Genomic DNA, 23005 nt, shown 5'->3' with positions numbered 1-23005 from the left:
CTTTAACAGATACATATACACGTTTTAAACAGCTTTTGCCGTCTGTTCTAATTAAAACACTTGACCAGTAAACAGAATGGAACTTAACAAATAAGACTAGTCTATCATCCACTGAGAGTAGCATTATATTTCAGTATAAAAATAAAATAAAAAAAAACACCTTATATTTACTACTCTTCACCAATAACTGATACTGAAGACCAGGACATGTTGAATGCTAAGATAAAATATAATTCATTTTTGTGATCTTTCCTAAATCAAGAAAAAACACCCTAGATACTTCTTGGACCTTTGTATTAAAGATAAATCTAAAAAATAAAAACATCTGGTACCTGTGCACTAAGTTATCATTGGCTACTAGACGATTATTTTTAAGGTAACAAAATACTTTGGTTTTGGAATAGTTGTGCAAGATAAGAAACATTGCTTTCTCAAGACTAAAGAATGTTGGAAGGAGAAAGACTGAACTGAATTTTACTATTACTGTGTATATAAAACACCGCTTTCTTATAGATCAGTATATTCTAAAACTGTCATTGAGCAACTCACATTCTTTCTTGTCAGAAAATGATATAGAAGCAAGAACACCATTTGAAAGAAGAAATTTCAGCTGGAGCAGAGCCTGTGGAACTTTCCAAAAATCAGAAAATAACACTGAAGCTTCTCTTTTTGAGAAGTCAATTAGAAATCCAGTGAGATCTGTCTTAATTAACCATTTACTGGATCAACCAAAATTGCTTGCTTAACAGTGGTTGTCATCTAATAAAGATTGATTAGAATTCTACTACATAGGCTTGGGGATCCTTTGGGGTAGTCTTGTAAGCCAGGAGATTATCTATTAAAGGTGGTCTCTTCTGTAATTTTCACTGTATTATAGAAGCTCACATTTTCATAAAGGAAGCTTTCTTTGCTCTGCAGTCTAGTCATAGACATGAAAACTAAGAGAGACACACATACAGACACACACAGCTTCTTACAGAGCTCATCTCTGATAGTTAAACCCATTCATATTGCCACCATCTTATGTAAAACACTGCCTACAATACGTACAATATGTCCCATTCAAGCTGCTTTTCTTTGCGATTCAAATAAGTTCCTGGTCTTTGTTCATAGTGACCAGCAATCTAGCAGTGTAGTCCATGCCATTTTAAAAAATCATCTGTACTATTCTGTGTCAGATTGACTTGGAAATATATATAGCTACTGTATGTTATTGTCTAACAGCTAGTTTCTCTAGATAAATGCAACCTGACAAAGAGCCCAGTTATGCTGAATTACGCTCTACTCCTTTGAAAAGAGATGTACTTGGCAGATCTCTCTTTTCATGTGAGTGGAGTATCTTCTAAGTAGGGTAATGAACAAGTGCTACATCCATCTGGGGGTCCATTGAGAGTGAACCCATCTTTTTTCCTTTGTTATGTGTGAAAAGTTGGTATGAAAATCTATATACAAAATAAAGAATGTTCTTAGTAACAGAAACACAGACGGGGTCAAACCAAAACCCAGATCTAATCACTTCCAAATTTGGGGAAATGTCATGGCCAGATCCAAATTTTGCAACATCCCCTCTTTCTAGATTGATCTGAACCAAAACCCCTGTATCTGAATACTCACTCCCCAGCTTTGGAAGGTTTGCACTGGGATCTAAATTTGATGTTTGGGCCAATTTCTAATAGTAAATAGTTGAATTTTTGAAAGATTATTTTGACCTGTCATTGGAGCAGGACAAAACCTGGCAGTTTTGTCTAGGAGAGGGGTCCCCTGAACCTTTTTTTAGATTTTGGGTTCATGGGTTTGTAACCCTGTGAAACATGTGGGTAATATATGTATTCATTTTAAGAATGAATGGGTTTGGTGGTTATTGTGTTGCTGGCTAATCTGTTACAAAGGGTTAAATCACTTGTAGGTAGCTGTGGCCTTGAGGAATCCAAAGACAATGTCACAATGGCTGTAGACAGAAACAGATTGTTAGTACTCAAATGGACACTAGAGGTGTTAAAGGTCTTTGAAGCTCACCTCCATTAATGTGGAATCAGGATCTGGCTGAATCCCAGGATGTGAGTGGGGAGAGGAGAGGGGAAGGTTTCAGCTGGAAACTTCGGGGGAACCAGGGCAGCAAGTCTTTAACAAAGGAAACTGTGTTAAAGAGCAGCCTGGTGAAGGGAGGCAGTCTGCAGAGAAACAGACTGTAACATGGCCCCTGATGCTGGGGCACCACAGATAACCGGGGGGCCATCTAAACTTTCAAGGAATGGTTTCAAAGCTTAGCTAAGTCAATAAGAATATAGGCTGCTGTTGTTTTAAGACTTTTGTCTCTGTGATGTTTCTATGGATAAACAATACTTTGCTTTGAACAAGTTGTTCTCTGTTACTGCACGTTCATATTGGTTATAGGTAAGGCTACGATTTAGTCTCGGGTATTTTTTGTAAAAGTCATGGACAAGTCATGGGCAATAAACAAAAATTCACGTCCCAGGACCTGTCCATAACTTATACTACAAATACCTGTGATTAAATCTTGGGGGGGGGGGAGCCCACTGGAGGAATGTGGGGGGGCTGTTACTGGGGAGGGGGCGCCCAGGGCCAGTGGCACCAGACGCCGGGAGCCACAGATCGTGGCTGTTCCAGCTGGCTGGCTGGGGACTGCGGCTGCTCCAGCATCTGCCCAGGGACCGCTGCCAGGGCCACCGGAGCAGCGCTGGGTGTGGCTGTCTTGGGGGCCCCCCAAGTAACAGCCCCCACACGCTCCCTCTTGCAGAAGTCATAGAGGTTGTGGAAAGTCATGGAATCCATGACTTCCGTGACCTCTGTGACAGACACAGAGCCCTAGTCATCGGACCCCAGAGGGAAGCCTAAGCATGGGCCAGAAGCCAGTTGGACTTGCTGAGGATATGGCTGTGACTTGGGGATCCAGTCTAAAAATGGGGTGAATCAGGGGATTCCATCCTGAGGGAAGCGCAGATATGTGCCTGTCGTTTCAAAAGTGTGTCCACAGAGAGACAGAGTGAGGGGTCAAAGGTACAGTTCACCCTTGAACCATAACACCCCCCACCCCCAAACACACATTCTGCTATGAGTTTCAGGTTCTAACAAACTCACAGCTCAACCTACAACACAGCCAAACCCCATGAGTCTTACTGAAACTGGAAATCAGTCTGGGGACTCTCAAACAGGGCCAGCTTTGCCCAAAATTTCACAAGCCTCAGTGAAGCTGTCCCAAGTTTTGGGTATCTAAGAAAAAGCATTACGCTTCTACGCTCCCTTTATTCAAATTGCTCCTGAAAACTCACTACTTCCATGAAGCCTAAAGTGAGTCGATTATATTCTTTATCTATAATTATCTTAATCATCCTTACTTTACATACATTAAAAAAAAAAACCAGAAACTCAAAGATGTGCACATCCTTGAGGAGGCTCAAAGCAGGTGAAACTCAATCTGTTATCTAAAAGTGCAATTCTAGTCTGAAAAGTGATTAAATAAAATCACTTCTCACTCAACTGAGCTGGTCAATGTGTGTATTCAGTGAGGTCTGCTTTCTTTAAGGACAAAAATATATTTCATTTTTAACTCCTGTTAGCCTGTATAGCCAACACAATTAAGCAAGTGAGAGCTGAATTCTATTCTTCAATAGAATTGTTTACTTAGTTCCAATCAGTTACACTTGTGTAAAACCAGTGAAGGCAAAAGGACTGCACAGGTAATACCAAGGACCTAATGTGGTCTGCAGAACCTTTATCACTCATAATCTGTGAGATTGTACATGGCACTAACACAGCAGTGACCATCAGGTTCTATAGCTCATGGACACAGGATTTCAGTGGGAAGAGTTTGATAGCTGCTTATATATTTTATACCCACAGTTGCTGAACTATTTACTGACAAGTCTTTGCGACAGCGTCATAGGAATATGCATAAAAATAGCAGGAAACAATCTCATATAAATCCTGAAGGGAGAGGTGAAAGGCATGAATGAAAAGGGGCATAGTTTGATAACAAAGGTGGAATACAGGCATAACAAACATTGCTGCACTTGTCAAATAAGGGATGTTTCAGTTGTGCTTTGATTCATTTTCTTTTTGGTTTGTTTTTTGGCCATGTGACAATATATTTATTTCTTCAAGTATGATGCTAGCTCTTCCTCCTTGAGCATGTACCACTACTCCATATCGCCAAAGCCTATACCAGCACAAGGGAAAGCTCAGGATTGAAAGCAGTGATGGAAAAATGTAGTAGGAAGTAGTCTATCTGTAAATATTAATGTCACGGTGCTTTGCTAATCTCCTGATTATAACAACTGCAGCAACCCCAGTAGCAAGATGAAAAATGCAGGTTGCTTTATTGTCTCTGTTTCCTAGAGATCAGAAGAGTCCTCTATACACCACCATTAAAATACCACCCCCATCTCGGAGCCTTCTCAGTGGGCACACCAAATACATTCCATGGTTTCTCAAGTCACAGCAACTGCTGCAATGATGTAACAACAACAAGAAATGGGGGTGTCAGCCAGAGCCAGACCTCTAATCACTTTCAAAGTATGTTTTGTTGTTTTTCATTGGCCAGGCTCAAAAGAACTGGTCACTCGTAGTCTCAAAAGTTTTACAACAAATTGTGTGATTAAATTCCTTAAACACTTCTGCCCATTACTAATCCTTTTCTTGCCAATGTCCCTTTCAGGAAAAATTGCTGCACTCCATGGTGCCTGATTTATATTTCATTTTGAGAACAGGAAGTAAAGGGATTAAAGTTGAGGATTAAAACACTTACTCTTTACCGCATTTTTTGTGCAGAATAGTTTCTTAGTTGCCATGGGCACTGCTCACTGACCCTTACCCTCTGAATGCACTTCTGTTTGCATTAATGACATATTTTAAATGGACTCCATAGAAAACAAGTTGGGGGAAAATATCCTTAAATTCATCTGCTCTCACAGCAAGAAAATAGATTCCTCTCCCCTCCCCCCTTTACTCAATTCTCTCCCTTTTGCAGTATTAACAGTGAAATCTGAACTAAGAGTTTGAACAAGAGCAACTTAAAACTGAAAGACAGACTCAGAATTACACAGGGCTGGTACTTTAGGAGCTGGAGAAAAGCTGTTTGCCCTGCTTCTGAACACCCGCCTTGTTATGAACAGTTTCTCCAGATACATGTAGGCTAATAATCTACAACATTGCTGTTTGCTGTCACTAACACAACACACTAATAACTGCTGAATATCAATAGAATAACGTTTCAGCCCTTCATGGTGCTTGCTTTTCTTGGCAATCATTCTGAGTGACAGAGAGAGGGGAAAAAAGAGTGAGTTTATTTGCTGCATTTGTAAGGCATTCAGCAAAAAGGCACTAACATTGTTTCCACAGGGAAAGAGATCCTTTTAAAATACTGGGGAAAGGATTAAAAAGACTAAGGCAAGAGAATGAAAAAACTAACTCGAAACAATTCTGTAGCATGAAATCTGAACCAAAGATTTCAGCAAAAGAAAAACCCTGGACATCGCGCTCTATCTATGCTCTCCACTAAACCCAAACACTGGCATAAAACTCCATTTACTCAAAGTCTATGCAAACAAACAGGTAACTTCAGCCGTACTGGGGTGAAATCAACATATACTCATAAAAGTTAAACAGAGAATTTGGCCCTACTGTAAAACAGTGTAAACAATGAACAATCAAGATGACATCACACAGCATTATGTGCTGCTCATATTTATAAAACCGGATCTGTATTATTTGTGGAAGAAGGATGTATTTGTCAAAGCATCCCATGGCAGACAATAAAAGTAAACTATCTGTCAAGCCTTTTTAGATGTTTTTAATTATAGGCTGGAACTAGGGATGCGGGGTATGCTGCAAACTCTTAGCTTGAAGTGGGTTCCATTATATACAGAGTTTACAGTTTGGTTCAATGACTCTCAGCACCCCCACTATAAAAATTGTTCCAGCACCCCTGTTACAGGTTAATGTAGAACTATCATATGTCTTATAGCCTGAGGAAATATTGTTCAGTAAAGGAATGTCTTTTGGCTCCCCTATTTTTATTCTACCCATTTTGCTTGTTTTTTTCATATTTTAAGACTACAGTCTTATATATTTGAGGAAGTCAGACATAAAGGGAACAAAAGACAACCTGGTAGGGGATACAGAGCTTATCAGGATGGCCAAGCTCCAGAGGAGTAACAGTGATCCAGATTAGTTCCTGAAGGTGAAATTGACCTATGGTGCACAAATTAGGCACTGCATCACTTATACCATTTGTACTAGGAATGCATTGTGGGGGAAGAGGGTTGGCTGTTGGATGATGTAGCTAGCCAGTGTATCTTTGTAAAATCTAGGAGCTACAGAAGGGGTCTCTCTACTCAATGCCAGCATAGACTGGCAAGGAGGGCAATGGTTGGAATTAGTCAGGGAGTGGCCACATAATCCATGTTGATGAGGCTCTTGTGGCCCCAACACATAAGGATTGTGGAAGGGTTGTGGCTACTATTTCAGCACACATGAATAGCAGACACAGGTAGGCTGGAATTCAGCCCATGTGTCTTGATCTCAGGGTTGTAAGGGTGGATTTCACCTCCCCTGCCCTTCACCTGCATGGAGCCTAGATACTTGGACTTTATGCAGGGTTTTAGTCAAACTGAATTGCCTCAAATCCTAGTGACAATGGGCCAAATTCAGAAGTGATGTGAATGGCTGTATAAGAGATCCCTTTTCACTCGCTGAGGCTATGTACACCTGCTTCACTGATCTGTAAGGAAGTCTGAATTGGGGTAATTTATTCAACTAGGAACTAGAAGACCATGTAAAAAGGTGTGAGTCAGTAGCTCCTACCCCACTTTAACTTAAACATTCCTACCCCACACTAGCCAGGGGAATTACACATTTTTAAACACAGTGTAAGTGAGAGGGGAAATAGGGCCCCAAACCTCTGTAGCCTTAACATTTTCCTTCCAGATAGTCTGAGTCACAACAGTCCACCTCTGCTACCTCTGTTCTTCATGATCATCTGCAGTATTTATCCAACCATTCTAGACTTCCTGCAGATCTGAAGGAAGTTGTCTTTTCTGATTATACAATTATCAGCCATATTGAAAAATGGTATTGATCCCTGAGCCACTACATTTCAATCTTGTTTATCTGCTTCCTGTTTGTTCTCAGGCTCCCTTATAACAGTGTTCACATCTCAGAGCATTAATTTCACAAAGAACACAATCTCAACAACCTGGATATTTAAAAAAAGCATTAATTCAGATTTACCAACATCAAGCTAAGCTTGTTTACTCCCCAATAAAAATCAAAGTAGAAGCTTAGAGGAGACAAGGAAACTATGTACCCAACTAGAATAGATCAAAAAATGGAAAACATTTTGTAGTGAAAAACTTTGAAGTCATATTCATTCTGCAGATTTTGAAAAGGAACAGTTTTTCATGTATGTGACATTTTTATCGTATATTTTCATTGTAAATATTTGATTTTGAAATTTTTCATTTTCAAAGTTTTTAATTTTTCATTTCCCTCCATGTTTTTCAGTTTTCTTGTTCTTCCTCCCTTTGTTACAATTTGCCACTGAAAAAATAGTAAACCAAGAAAGACTAAATTTTTCATTTTCCAGTTTTGTTAAATAAGTTGAAAAAATTTAAAAACTAAAATTTTAATATGGAAATATGTACTTTTGAAAAAGGCCATTCTTTCAATGACAAAAAAATTCATTTGAAAAATTTCCAACCAGTTCTAGCCTGAGCTACCATTCAAAGAACTAAAATGCATCTGAGAGTCAGTTCAGGAAATCCTGCTTTGAGTACAGCCAAAATTTTCTCCTTCAGGTTTTTTTAAACACCAGAAAAAAGGCTGAGCAAGTGTTCTTCTCCCTCCCCACCTCATTTACTTCCACAATTTGACAGGGCCAATATGAGAAACTTAGAAAGCCACTTGATGGACTTCATGGGAACAATAGCGTATGAAGAGCTTTTTTTTTCCTGGGCTGTTTGTTTTATGAGCTCACTGAGAGCAGCTGTGCAAAGCCCCCAGTTTTCACTTTGCTAATTCTGGCACCAAAAAGGGAGATTTTTCAGGAAAAATGGAACCATGTTTGTAGCAAACTTGACAAATGTTTGTATATTCCGTCCTTCCCCAGACCCAACTCCTCTGACAAATAAGATGTTCTACCTCCCTAGCATCCTAATAGTGACATTTGGGAGACCCCTGACTCTTTGGTGAAATAGAAAGTCAGGTGTTTTGCGACATCCATCAGGCTAATATACAAATCCAATAAACTAACTCCAAATAACTTCTAAAAACATCGGAACAATTTTTTGAAGTGTCATGTATAAGATACTGACTGTATGGAGTCAGTGGAGAAGCAACAAATAGCCTTAAAATGAAGAAAGAAGGGATAGCAGACACATAGTGCAATTGTTGTGGGAGAGACAAGAATGTATACCAGATAAATAAATAGCTGCCCAACGGTATCACTGTTTCATTGAGGTTCACATTCCGCACTAGTGACACTGTTGTTCTAATCTTTAGCTGCTCAGCTGAATGACATTGTGTATAACAGTGGAGTACCCAGAGCAGCAAAGGTGGTAGTCTTTCAAACCTGCATTTACTAATGTTACAGAACCAGTAAAGATGGTAAGTTACCTGGCAGAACGAATCCAGGTTTGGTTTCTTTAAGAGCAATTTGAACAAGCTAAAATGGTGCAGAAACAGCTCCATAAGAGAGAGTCCTATTTAGTATCAGTGCAATGAAGCAGTCAATGTCTCAAAGATTGCCTTATAATAAATCTGAACTAGAAGGTCTAATGTTAAAAATAGTAAAGTTTGCAAATAAGGAACTATTAAAATACATGGTATCTATATAAATAGCTAAGGACTAGATCAGTGGTTCCCAAACTTGTTCCGCCACTTGTGCAGAGAAAGCCCCTGGTGGGCCGGGCCGGCTTGTGTACCTGCCGCGTCCGCAGGTTCGGCCGATCGCGGCTCTCAGTGGCTGCGGTTCGGTGCTCCAGGCCAATGGGAGCTGCTGGAAGCGGCGCGGGCCGAGGGACGTACTGGCCGCCGCTTCCAGCAGCTCCCATTGGCCTGGAGCAGCGAACCGTGGCCACTGGGAGCCGCGATCGGCCGAACCTGCGGATGCGGCAGGTACACAAACCAGCCTGGCCCGCCAGGGGCTTTCCCTGCACAAGCGGTGGAACAAGTTTGACAACCACTGGACTAGATGTTTGATCAAGATAAATAAGACAATATTAGGTCTAACTTAGCTCTCACTTTTCACTTCAGGGCTCTCTCTTGTGGATTTATGAACCCCAAGAGAGGTTCTAAATTCATCGTAGGTGGTCTTGTTTACTTTAACTATTTAAATGACTACCAGGACTGTTTTACTGATATCACAACATAGGCAAACTTAACCTAACTTAATTTCTTTCTCTCTTTAACAATCTTTCAATATTTTTTGCAGAGATATGTTACATCACTGTCTTAGCTAAATAAAAGTGTCATGAATAACATTTGTCCATCAGTGTAATTATAAATACATTGGAAATTGTAATTAAAAGTACAGCCACTGCAGGAAATGAAGTTTATATCTTGGAATTATAAGACTGACATTGTCAACTAGGCTATCTTGTCCCTGCTTAATATTTATGGGAATTTAGAGGTACTATTTTGGCCACTGGAGGGCTCCAAGAGGTTTTCCTTAATTTGACAGAAATATATTTAAAAAGACTAAAAAAGTAATCCACTTTGAAGTTGAAAGTGGATTTCTTGGTTCATGCCATGATCTACACACACACACACAACATTGAAGAAGCCCAGACTCCATTTACTGCATGGGTTACTTTTTTTAAAAAAAGTGGGAACAATAAAAATGAACAAGAATTATCATACATTTTACAAATACACTTTCCTTAATCAGGGCCCCTGGTGAAATAGTATATCATATCTCAAAGTATGTCTATATGAAAAGGATAAAGTCCTTATGTTTATACAGGACTGTAGTTCAGCTTTCCCATCAAATTTGTCTTATAAAGAAGTAATGATAATATTCATTTTCTAACTTGGCTTTGAGTCAATGCTGGGTCAACAGAATGAGCTGTGGATTTTGTTATTGATTTAGTTTTGTCATTTCCCAGATAGTAACTTCAATACAGGAGTCTAATAAAGAAAAGGGCTATAGAATGGTCATGCTCAAGCACAACATCATCAATTAAACAGATGTAAGAAATTTCTGTGCAGAACATTCCTTTGAAAATGTTAAGTTTACTGACTGCAAAAAAACCAACAACAAAAACTTACTCATGTTGAGTAGTACCGCACTTCTTTAGTAATCTCACTGGCTTCAGGGAACTAATAGAAGAATAAAGAACTACTCAATATGAGCAAAGGTATCAGCATCTGGCCCTTAGTCATAAATTTCAGACAGGATTTTCCCAGAGTAAGGACCGCAGGATTTGGTCCTTAGACATTAGAGGGATTTACCTCTACCTAATATAGATGAATGGATATAAAAATTATCAGATGCCTCAGTTCATACTTTTCAGACTGCAGTGTAATAGAACAATGTTATAATCTAGAAATGGTTGCCAGATTTCATGAAATGTAAGGTAAAAACAAATATTACGAGGATTATCTGGGGCAAATATCCTGCACCTTCTATCCTCCTACTTTTCTACCTCCCATTTTTTCCTATTTGTCTATACACCTCTACCCCGATATAACGCGATCCAATATAACACAAATTCGGATATAACGTGGTAAAGCAGTGCTCCGGGGGGGGCGGGGCTGCACGCTCCGGCGGATCAAAGCAAGTTCAATATAACACGGTTTCACCTATAACACGGTAAGATTTTTTGGCTCCCGAGGACGGCGTTATATCGGGGTAGAGGTGTATTTGCATGAATCCTCCTCATCCATTACATATTTGTCAGAAGAAATTAAATAACAATGACAGTGATTGTTTCTTCCTTCTACCTAGGGTTGCCAACTTTCTACTCATACAAAAGCTGACGCCCTTGTTCCTCCCTCACCCCAACCCTCCTCTGAGGCCCCGCCCTGGCTTCACCCCTTTTACGAGGCCCCGCCCCTGCTTTTTCCATTCTCCCTCCCTCTGTCGCTCCCTCTTCCCACCCTCACTCACTCACTCATTCACTCATTTTCACTGGACTGGTTCAGGGAGGTGTGGGAGGGGGTGAAGGCTGGGGGTGCAGGCTCTGAGGTGGGGCCAGGGATGAGGGGTTTGGAGTATGGGAGGGGCCAATGGGCTGAGGCAGGGGTGTGGGGTGACGGAGGGGTATGGGGCTCTGGGTTGGGGGTGTGGGTTCTAGGGTGGGGCCAGAAATGAGGGGTTCAGGATGTGGGAGGGGGCTCCAGGCTGGGGCAGGGGGTTGGTGTGCAGGGGGGGGAGGAGGAGGGCTCCGGCAGGGGCTGCAGCCTCTGGGGTGGGGCTGGGGATGAGGGGTTTGGGGTGTAGGAGGGTGCTCTGGACTGGGACTGAGGGGTTCGGCAGGTGGGTGGGGGGATCAGGACTGGGGCAGGGGATTGGGACATCAAGCAGCTCCCAGAAGCAGCGGCATGTCCCCCTCCGGCTCCTATGCAGAGGCACGGCCAGGTGGCTCTGTGGAGCATGGTCCCATCCACAGGCGCTGCCACTGCAGCTTCCATTGGCCATGGTTCCTGGCCAATGGGAGCTGAAGAGCCAGCGCTTGGGGTGGGGGCAGCGTGCGGAGCCCCCTGGCTGCCCCTATGCATAGGAGCTGGAATGGGGACATGCTACTGCTCTGGGAGCCTCATGGAGCCATGGCAGGCAGGGAGCCTGCCTTAGCCCCACTATGCCGCTGACTGGATTTTTAATGGTCCAGTCAGCACTGCTGACCGGAGCCACCAGGGTCCTTTTTCAACCAGGCGTTCTGGTCAAAAACCAGACACCTGGCAACCTACTTCTACCCCCAAATGCAGAATTTTCCCTGCAAAAGTCACACAGTCCTGAGGTCAGACTGGGCAATATTCAGTCCTAGGTCAGTGACAGCCTTTCTTTACATAAAAATCTGTTACTTCATGACACTGCAGGGCTAGAAACTGGAGCTTCATTCCTTTGGGATGGAGGGATTCCCAACTTCCGAACAGAAAGCATAACACTTGCTTCTGGCCCTGGAATGGCCCGAAGTATTGGATATTGAAGCTGGGACATATTTATGTATAGAAAGCAGATTTTACGTCATTTTTGGAGCTTTCACCTTTAAAAGGCCAGATTCTCATCATTTGTGTAGGTGCACTGAAGTCAAGATGCCACAGGATTGTTATATAATCATGAATGGGAGATGAAATGATCCTTGTGACTCTGTATTAATATGTTATCCATACTACAAAATGATTAGTGAAAACATTAAATGTGAAACATTTAGTTGCTTTAGCATATATATTTCTGAAGAAATAGTTCAGATACAGAATGTGTATGGGGACAGAGGAATGGTAAAGGTAAGGGAGGAGAGAAAAGAAAAGAGAAAAGCAGAGTCTATTAAAGAGACAGAAACAAAGATAGAATGATACTGGGACCAATTTTACCATAGCATATGCACCCCAACCTCCATTACAGTTTATATGAGTTTTGGTTGCATATCTTTAAAAAAAATCACTCCTAGTGAAAGTGGGAGATAGAATGAGAGGGGACATGGAAAGCGAGAACAGGAAAAAAGGAATAAAAATGGAATGGGGGAAAGGAAAAAGCAAGAAAACACAGATTGTAAAATTACTTTTTTGTTCATTCATTTAGAACTATTCAAATTGCTGAATTAGATCAGGCCCAAGTCCTATGCTGTCTGCAAGAGTGGCTTGGACCAGATACTTCAGAGGAATGTATGAGAAACCCCAAGGGACTAGTTATGGAATAATCAAGGTTCTTTCTAATCTCATTACTATTACGTTGACTTCTGTCCTGAAGCATGGGGATTTATATCCCTTATAAATCTGGGGATTTTTTAAAATTTTAATGAATGTACTGTGGATACACTCATCATCCACATAAATATCCGGTACTTTTTTGAAACCTGCTAAGCTCTTGGCCTCTATGGTATCTTGTGGTAATAAGTTCCTTAAGGTAGTTGCACATTGTGTAAAAAAGTGTTTTAAAATTTGTTGTCTTTCAGATTCACTACACTGAATTATTGCATTTCCCTGGCATAAAAGGAAGTGTTTAAAGGAGGGGATAACACGGAAGTGGGGATGTCTTACAGCTGATTATAGGTCAGAGGCATTACAAGCCAGTATTCAACCCTCTCCCAATCTGAGCACTATCTGTACTTCCATATTGCTGACTTCCATAGGCCATGCTTAGGGATAGCTGAACCAACTGTTTTTAGGGAGATGGACTCGAACCATGGAGGCTGCATTTTTAATTTTGTTTAAAGATACTCTTATGTGTTATTTTTATCTCCAATTAAAATATATAGAAAGAAAATATTTTGTGTTGTTATTGTATACAGTTTTCTATGCATGACTGAAAGTCATTAAAGACTTTTTAAATAGAAGATTATCTGAATTGCATTTTAGACTTCTTTGATCAGATATTTGATATTTCTGGCTTTGCATTCACTCTCTGTTCTGATTCTCCTCTTCCCCCCATCCCCTTTCTGATGTCAAGTAGGGAATTTCTTAGAAATTTCACAAGGTGAAAAATTAGATGTAGCTAAACTTTTGGGTTTTATTTTCAATATTGTATTTAAAAAATAAAATACAAACTCTTGCTCCGATTTGTTGATATTATACATAGTTTTGCCACTGACTTCAGTGGGTCAGGAATTCATTCCCTTAATAGGAAAGACTTCAATTTACATCAATAGGGGTTTTGCCTGAAAAAGAACTGCAGAATCAGGCACTTTGCCTTGCACAATAGAGCACAAAATCACAGCAGCGAAAAGTTATTACATGATAGATAGATAATCTATTTTGATTCTCACTGCAACATCCCTCTGGTCTATGTTACACAGCAGAGGGAGGGGCAAGGAGCTTTGAGGATGGATTATGAAAAGTTGTGTGGAAGAATCAGTGTAGCTTCAGACTGACATGGTGAGTACAGGTTTCAGAGTAGCAGCCGTGTTAGTCTGTATCCGCAAAAAGAAGAACAGGAGTACTTGTGGCACCTTAGAGACTAACAAATTTATTAGAGCATAAGCTTTCGTGGACTACAGCCCACTTCTTCGGATGCATCCGAAGAAGTGGGCTGTAGTCCACGAAAGCTTATGCTCTAATAAATTTGTTAGTCTCTAAGGTGCCACAAGTACTCCTGTTCTTCTTTTTATGGTGAGTACAGTAGTTTATTCCAGGGCATCTCCATTGCCACAAATACATTTTCCCTGCTATTTAAAATCTGTGTAACATCAATAACATATTTTAGTGTACAATCTTGGATAGCTAGCAACTTAAGACACCAAAATAATGCCATTTAGTATGTAGGGGGAGGTTAAAATGAGGATTAGAGGCAGTCAGGCAAGATATATTAAATGAATCTATGACTAACAGGGTGTGACAGCAAAGGGTTTCATTCTTTTCAATAGAATAGTTCCCTAGGGCTGGAACTATTACTCCACTGTGCCTTTATCACCTTGGAACTTTTATAGTTATTTTTGATGAATTCACATTTTTTGTAAAGGCTTTTTTGACATTAAGCCAATTTTCATTTTTAATTAAAGTCGTAAATAATCTTAATTCTGCCTTAAAAGGTTTATTGTTTCTTACTTTTTATTATTATTATTATTACCGCCAGGAAATATTTCAAATAGCAAAGCATGATACGAGTTAGCAATTATAAGTTCTCAAAGGTCCAGTAACTACGCTGTACCCTTGTAAATATTATACACTGCGACCTCAATGTATGTTTTTAAACATTTGGCTTGATTGATGCCACATTTCTTCCTTTGTTTTTTTGCTGGGTTGACTTATTTCCACTTCCACATATTAACCCATCTGAGATAAATAAATCTTTATCAAATGGATTGGATGAAAAACTAAACAACTTTAAGTTTAATTCTAAAAAAAATGACCATGTGAGGAGTTAAAAGGGCCAGCTTTAATCTGTTATAAGAGAAGAATGGAAAATGAATAAAACCATATGGGAAATGTCATCCTAAGAATGGAACCCCTCATACTCCTGCAATTTGACACAATTATGTACAGAACATACCATATTATTTTACATTCAATTATGTAATGTTACCAAAGAGTTTAATACCCTCTGTTCAGATACATTACCCAAGTTTTATTTAATGTGTCATATGTAAACTTGACAGAACATTCAGGCACGACCACCGCTTGCCTCACATGCTGACACAAGGCAGTAAGTGGGGGGCACATAACACCCCTTTGCTCCTCTCCATGGGCTATGTGCCCTATGGTTCACAGTGCAGCCAGGAGACCAGTTTACACAGGACCACCACCAGCCCTCCTCCACACATGGGCAAGGAGAGGGCAGGTAGGGGTGGGTCAAGGTGCCAGCCAGCACAGTAATGACCACTAGGCGATTACTTTTCCCCTGACACAAGGGGGAATTAGGAAGTAAACTATAATTCCCAACAATTAAAATTCATTCCCTGATCTCTGGGAGCAGCACAGATACATGCTCAGGGCAAACAGTTAAATCACAATCTAGCCCTACATTTTGCAGTTTGTAAGACTATGCTTTAGTGTTTCAGACACTGTCAAAACAAAAAATTTTACCATTCAAATCAAGGGCAATCCATGCTGTCACCCAAGTTAAATATAGCCCCTTCTGTAGGGGTTATGACTCTAGGGTTTTAACTCTCTCTATATTATTCTAAGCCTATGTCTACACTTACTGGGGATTGACGCTGCTGCAATTGATGCAGCGGGGTAGATTTACAGGGTTTAGTAAAGACCCTCTAAATCGACCGCAGAGCACTCTCTGGTTGACTCCAGTATTCCACTGGAACAAGAGGAGTAAGGTAAGTCGACAGGAGAGAGTGTCCTGTCAACACAGTGCGGTGTAGACACTGCAGTAAATCAACCTAAGCTATGTTGACTCCAACTATGTTATTCATGTAGCTGGAGTAGCGTAACTTACCCCCGTAGTGCAGACAAAACCATCTCCATCCTCATCAGTTTTTTAAATTAAAGCATTGCACTTATCCTCATTGGTCTAAAACAGTATAACATGGTTTATAGTAAAAATGGGCTTGAGATGTGGGGAAAAAATCAGATCATGTCTGCAGCTAACTTTTTTTCCCATGGGACTGAGAAACCTGGGACTCAGCATTGTGAAATAGCTTGAGGTTTGAAAATGGCTGGGATGTATGAAAATATACTAATGTTTCTATAGGTCAGTTTGACCTACCATCCATCAATCCTCAATATACATCTATCGATCTCAGATTGGCAGCATAAACTGGATGTTGCATCACAATATACTTACGTGGTGAAAGAATTTTACAAATAAATCTCCCTTCTCAAAATTATTTTTCCATATACTGAGTTACATATATTGGTTATGATTAATCATTATATCAACAGATGATAATCTCTGCTGGACTTCTAATAAAACAATCAGCCTTATTGAGTTAAAACTGAAAGTATCATCTATGCACACACTGGATTTACAACTTGTTCATGGATGGTTTCTTTAATCAAGAAGTCCCAGACCAAGGCTCTACAGTTTCACAAGTGCTGGTACTTAAGATGTCTCAATACTTCTAGTGTTACAACATTACCCTCACTATATAATTCCTATGCAGAACAATCCTCTGGGAAAGTTACCTTTTTCCTGGCCTGTTGGTCTTTGGAAGAATGTGCCTTTACATGCTTTCTCAGGGAGCTTGGGTCTGTGTATCGCTTAGTACATCCTGGAATCTGACATGCATAAGGTTTCTAAAACAAAAACAAACCAAAAAGCACAAAGAAAAATCGGTTAAACCACAGATTATTTTAACTGGGCAAAATCCATTTGAAGTCTTGCTATTGATTGGCTACGCTGAGCAGTACCACAGGTAGAATGCCCAGTAGTTTAATGGCATGGTAAAGAGGAAAGGAAGGTTTGCAAGCAAGAGAAAGTAAATGAATCTTTTCTGATGTTTAAATGCCTATTTTTAATTTTACCATGCCATATTTCCTTTTACCTCATTATTCTTTTTATCATTATGAATGAGTATCTCCAGTAGTACTTACAATTATGTCACCCTCACAGCAATCTTTGACTTAGTCAGAAATTACATTCTTTAGTAAGTCAGGTAAAGAAACTGCAGTAAAGTCCTGGACAGACTGCTTAAGAGTTATAGAGGAAACCTGCTTCAGAAAGACAGAGAATAAGAGAAAAGGTTAGTCTACTATATGACAAAGAGAGGAAACAACAACAAAACAACCTTTAAACACTACAGTTCTAAACCACTGAAGGCAATAAAAAAGAATACGCAAAGAATATGTATTTTTATGTAAAGGACAGGACTGTTTTTTTCATCTCTTAATTGTTAATCACAAATATACAATATTGCCAACATATACAATCCTGAAACATCCAGGTCCATGAACATTGTTTTTAGATTCACTAAAAGTCACATCTACTTGCTCTAACTTGCCTGCGCTCTGACACCCCTTGAGGTATTTCCTGAATTGTAGTTGCACTACAATATGGAATGTCTATAATATGTAAATATTAGAATTGTTGCACCTATTATTGCAATTATTTTATAAATTTAACTCTTTACTTTGTTCACAGAATATATGCAAACAGATCACATTTTTTACGAAATTGTGAACTGTCTGTATTGAACATTCTGTTCACTATTCATTATTTGAAATTTGCTATTCAAGTTGTGCGACTGGTCAGCTAAGTCATATGCTATTATTTCTGTTTCCTGATGGTATGCCCTTTATAAACTCTGTCTGCTTCTGCTTAAAACTAAATTTTATTTTGTTGTCAAACAAATTTCATTTATTAAATAAATCTTGGCTAAAACCCCATAATTCACAAACAATATTTTGGTTGCATAAAATTTATTTTATTTTATTTTTTGCTAATAGAGTTTTGCCCTTAACTTCTTGATATGTACTCTCAATCTTAACTTTGCCTTAGTAAAACTTTTATCTAGTGATAACTATATGTTATTATTGATGTTTCTGATTATTGGAGTCTTGAGGATTGTGGAAGAGGGGGGAAATTTACTCCCTCAACCACGGGCAGGTTGTGCGGCTGCAGCTTAGCTCCTTCTAACTACTTATCTGGCTTATGTATGCATATTTATCACTTTAAGGTGACACATTTATTCTGTTTATTATCTTGAAGCACTATGTTTTAGATATTTTTTTCTAAGCAGCATTTTAACTGGCTTTCAGAAATTACAGGCTCTTTGCAGTGAAAAAAAATCCATTTCTGCTGAGAAGAATGGTTCCCTCCCACAGAAAGCATTTCAGAGTGAAAGCTACTTTAAGACGGATCTCTTCAGCCATTCTCCCTCCTGCAACTATTGAACTGATGCAGGAAGGCCTAAAACTGTCCATTCACTAAATGAGAAACTTTTTTGTTTTGTGATTTGGAAAACTGAATCTAGCTGAATGTTCTGCTTTCTGGTAATGTTCTTAGCAGACTCTCATTGCACATTCATTATATGTTGTGACGGAATAACTTCTTATCTACAGAACCTGCAATACCACATAATGAATACCTATGTGTCTTAAAATAGAGCAGAACTTGATAGTAACCATTAAGGGCAAGATTCAAAACCCAATGGAGCCAATGGAAAGATTCCTGTTGACTTTACTAGGCTTTGAATCAGGCCCTAAGTCAATTGTTTATATTACATACCATTTTTTAAAAAGTAGCATGCCACATTTGCACTGATCACTAATCTACCAGTAATAAGAGTTAAGAGCCCAAATAAGGCTTGCCTTGCCCAAGTGAATAGTCCTGCTGAAGTTAATGAAGTAGTGTGACTAAAACAGACAGGTCTTTGCCCTTAATGTGTTCTGTATTTTGGGATATATTCTTGTGGAAGATACATTTTGATTTTCCAAAGTCTTGCTCCTATCTGAATGGGTTTTCTTATGCACTGTGGTATCTCTGTAGGCAAAGGCTAATACGTTCATCATCAGACCATTCTGTTATGGCCCAGGCATTTATGCCTTAATTCCAACTTCAAATTGTACTGACTGGAGATAGCCCTGATCCAAAACTTAACACCTGGAAATCTCCAAACTTCAGACTCAAACCTGGATCCAAATTCCACAGTGGTCCATTATCCTGTTTCCAAAAACTCCAGAATTTTGTGGTATTCAAAATCTGGATCCAAATCTGAATTTTGTAACCTTGGCCCATCTTCACTACTTACCTTTATATACCTCAGTCAGTAACTAGAGCCTCCTCAGAACATATAGGCCAGCAGACTAACTCTTTCTGTCACAGTCAGTCCCAGTGTTATTACAAGCAAAGGAAATGGGGAAACCTGAACACAACTTGGTAACTCTCCTGACTGACACTATGTCAGGGATGGCCAAATTTACTGACCCTTCGAGCCACACACGACAATCATCAGAAGTTTGAGACCCAGAGCACACCTGCCAGGGGCCAGGGCTTGGGACTTCAGCCCCACTCCTGCCAAGCAACGGCAGACGCGCACCACAGGGCTGAAGCCCCAAGACCCTCCTCCCCGCTGGGCAGAAGCTCCTCCCTCCCTCCCCCCACCCAGTGTGGTAGGCGGAGAATGGAGAGGGGGTGGAGGGGTTTGCAAGCTGCACTTTAATGGTAAAAGAGCTGCATGTTGCTTGCAAGCTACAGTTTGGCCACCCTTGTACTATGTCATCTCTGCCACAGCTCAAACTCTATTAACTGACATCTCTTCCTATTCTCCCATCTCCAATTATATACAGTATTTGATGTGATCAGCTAAGAGAAAAAGGATTTAACAGGTTAACAAGAAAACAAATTTGTGATCTTTTATTTCTTACAGTGTCCAAGTGTGTCCTCTGATGCTTGGCTCGATCGCTGGAGTTACTGAATGCTTTCTGACAGCCTGGATGCTGACAAAGGTAGGGCTTTTCTCCTGTGTGGCTTCGTAAATGAATCTTGAGATTTTCTAGTCTGGAAAAGGCCTTCTTGCAGCCCTCAAACTGTATAAGAGACAAGATTTTTTTTTTAAAAGAAACCCACATTTGAATGCCTTCATCTTTTAAAATCCAAGTGTAATTTTTACTTTGTAATTTAAAAATATTCAGTCACTAAATTAAGCATTTGTCTCAAAATGTACTGAGAGGGATTTCTCAAAGCACTCAGCACTGACCTATCTTCCTCCACTGAAATCAATGGAATTTTTTCCATAGACTTCAATGGGAACAGAGTAAGGCCAACACTAAGCACTTCTGAAAATCCTGTCCCACTGTTTTGTTTTTTCTTGTAGAGATGGGTCTGAACCAAACTTCCGAGCTGAATACCCTCACATTTTTAGAGAGTTCATGTCTTTTCTTCATAGCTCTGGCCATTTCATTTCTGCTCACATTAGTGACTAAGATGAGTCTTTACCTCTATTTAGACAATATAGCTCTGGGAAATGGAGCTGGAATTTCTCTCTTATAACTTGTCTACATGGCATGGCAGTGTGACTAAAGAGGTGTAATTTCTAATGCACACCAGCATGTTGTGCACTAACTGGACCATGTAGACCCTGCTGATGTGAACTAAAAATTTCCTGGTGCTCATTAACATAGTACTGTTTGTTAGTAGGCCAGTTAATGCACAACATATTGATGTGCTTTAGAAATCACACCGTTCTAGCACCCATTGCTATGCCGACAAGCCCTTAGGTACTTATATTACCCCTATGACTACTGTATATGAGCAACTCACAATCTTTTAATGTATCTATTTTCATATCACACTGTGAGGTCAGAAACCACAATTTTTCCCATTTTGCAGCTGGGGAACTGAGGCACAGACAGTGTAAGTGATTAACATAAGAATGCCCGTACTGGGTCAAACCAAAGATTTGCTCAGGGTCACAAAGGAAGCACAGCAGAGAATGAACCCCAGTTGCCCTAGTTCTAGGTTAGCATCCTGACCACTGGACCATCTTTCCTCATGGTTTTGTTCCAGCTTGCATATCATCAACAGAATTGAATAACCAAAAAAAACTTCTCCAAAGCAAAAAACCCCATACAACCCACACCCTGTGAAACCCTAACCTTCACTGCCTTGTTAGTGTTTTTTGTAATAAAAAAACAAAAACTAAGCTATAATCACCATGCAAATATTATTTTACCTTTCTATTACAGGTTTTTGTATAAGGTACTAAAAATAAAGAGTTCATCATTAGACTCCATCAAAACAGGATTTAATCTATAAGGGTAACAAATAATGGAATACTGTTCCTTTCCCTAATGAGCTACTTAATCTACTCAAAACAGAAGTGCATCTCCCAAGTGCTAACACCAGTTCTTTCCTGATCAGGCTTCCACAGCATCTCTAATGTTAGGGAAACTAAAAACAAGGATTTCTGTGACATCAGGTATTTTTATATATGTATTTGGTTTCAATTAGACTCCATCAGTCAAGAGCAATTAATGCAATTAATCATAGCTGCTGTGTGTTTCATTGCACAGTATTAGAAGCTATCTCCCAAATTACATGCTAGTTTGCTGTTCTTGTACATTTGCAAAGATAAAAATGCACTAGCATAAATGTCAAGCATGTATAATACTGCAGATATAATGAGCGATTTCCAGAGTTCCTCTTACTAATTCATTTCACCTAGTCTACGAGCAATAACTAGAATAGGGGCAACTTTTAACTTACTCTGGAGTTCTATAAATAACATTTGTTATATTTTATTTACTGTATGAATGCTTGCAAAAGTAGAGCTAGATGAACCATCAAAATGACTGACCATAATTTGCATTGGTTTGTAATTAATTAGAACTATAGTGAGAAAAATAGGGATCTCAACTTTTAATTCTTGGAATAATGAGTAAAGGATCAGATAAAATTCCACAGAATGAAGAAGCATAAGGAAAAGATGGAGAAGGGAAACAAAAAACTAGAATGAGGTGAATCTCTGGGCCTTGCTTCACAAGTTTTTTTTAAACCGTAGAAAAGAAAAAACTGACTACACATTGCCCAGGCAAATTTAGGAGATGGGACAAGTTATATAACTCTGATTTAAATGCTACAGTATAAGAAGAGGCATACTCATTAGGGATGAGTGGGCCAACCCAAGCCTTCACCTTAAACTCAAACACAATGCATTTTTTTTCCAGATTCAGATAAATTCAGAAATCTTTCCAAACCATACAGTTTTCATTTTCACCCATGCCTTTGCTTCCTTGATTTACAGAACCAGAGATGCTAGTGATGAAATACTGAAGGGGAGGCTTTATTCAATGGTATTTGTGGCCAAGTTCAAACACAAAGTGGGAAGTATTTGAAGTCTCAGAAAAACAAGTTTTTGCAACACTTCTAACCCAACTCTGACAATGCAATGGTTTTGAACATTTTTGTGGGGGGGGGGGGGGGGGAGCAGCAGGTTATCTAGATCTTGGGGTTCTTATCCAAACTGAACCTCCAAAGCTTTTGAGGCTCTCCAATCACAAACCATCATCCAGAAATTCAACTGTGCTTGTAGAGGCAGGGGAGGGAAGCAAAAATATTGATTGTTCTATGTCAATGAAATCTTAAGGGCAAGAGTCAAAACAGAAGTCACAAATGTAAAACATAGTGTTCCTCTATAGTACTTCCTTACTCTGAAATATTTTAAGATTCCTTGATTTCTCATGAGCCTATCATGAACCATGGAATTTCCCTTATATTTATTCCAACCACTGTAACAAAATTTTGTGAGAAAAACAGATGAAAAAGGAAAACATAAGGATGACAGGATTGGTACGAAAGAATAGCCTGTATTTTGAAAAAAAAATCACTCAAGAACAGGTAGGTGGTAGCATTAGCGAAAATCACGGACAGTAGAAATTATATTATTTTGGCAAGTCACTAATGGTTCCAAGAGGAAAGTTTAGAACAGAACAAATTTCCATT

The 23005-nt window shown here is 39.6% G+C and overlaps 1 protein-coding gene across 5 annotated transcripts in view; it reads right to left on the bottom strand.

Moving 5' to 3' along the window:
• Window positions 1-23005, bottom strand: part of GLIS3 (GLIS family zinc finger 3) — a 289724-nt gene that overhangs the window by 62837 nt on the left and 203882 nt on the right. For all 5 annotated transcript variants that reach the window (XM_065549353.1, XM_065549352.1, XM_005296784.5 and 2 more), the window contains 2 exons: window positions 19930-20091; window positions 16750-16860 (listed from right to left, as the gene is read on the bottom strand). In XM_065549353.1, the coding sequence (XP_065405425.1) occupies window positions 16750-16860; window positions 19930-20091 (273 nt within the window). The remainder of the gene's footprint in view (window positions 1-16749; window positions 16861-19929; window positions 20092-23005) is intronic.

Source organism: Chrysemys picta, chromosome 6 (genome assembly GCF_011386835.1).
Source record: "Chrysemys picta bellii isolate R12L10 chromosome 6, ASM1138683v2, whole genome shotgun sequence".
Lineage (NCBI taxonomy): Eukaryota > Metazoa > Chordata > Testudines > Emydidae > Chrysemys > Chrysemys picta.
The sequence above is the reverse complement of the archived record's forward strand: the minus strand, read 5'-3'. Positions and strand labels throughout refer to the sequence as shown.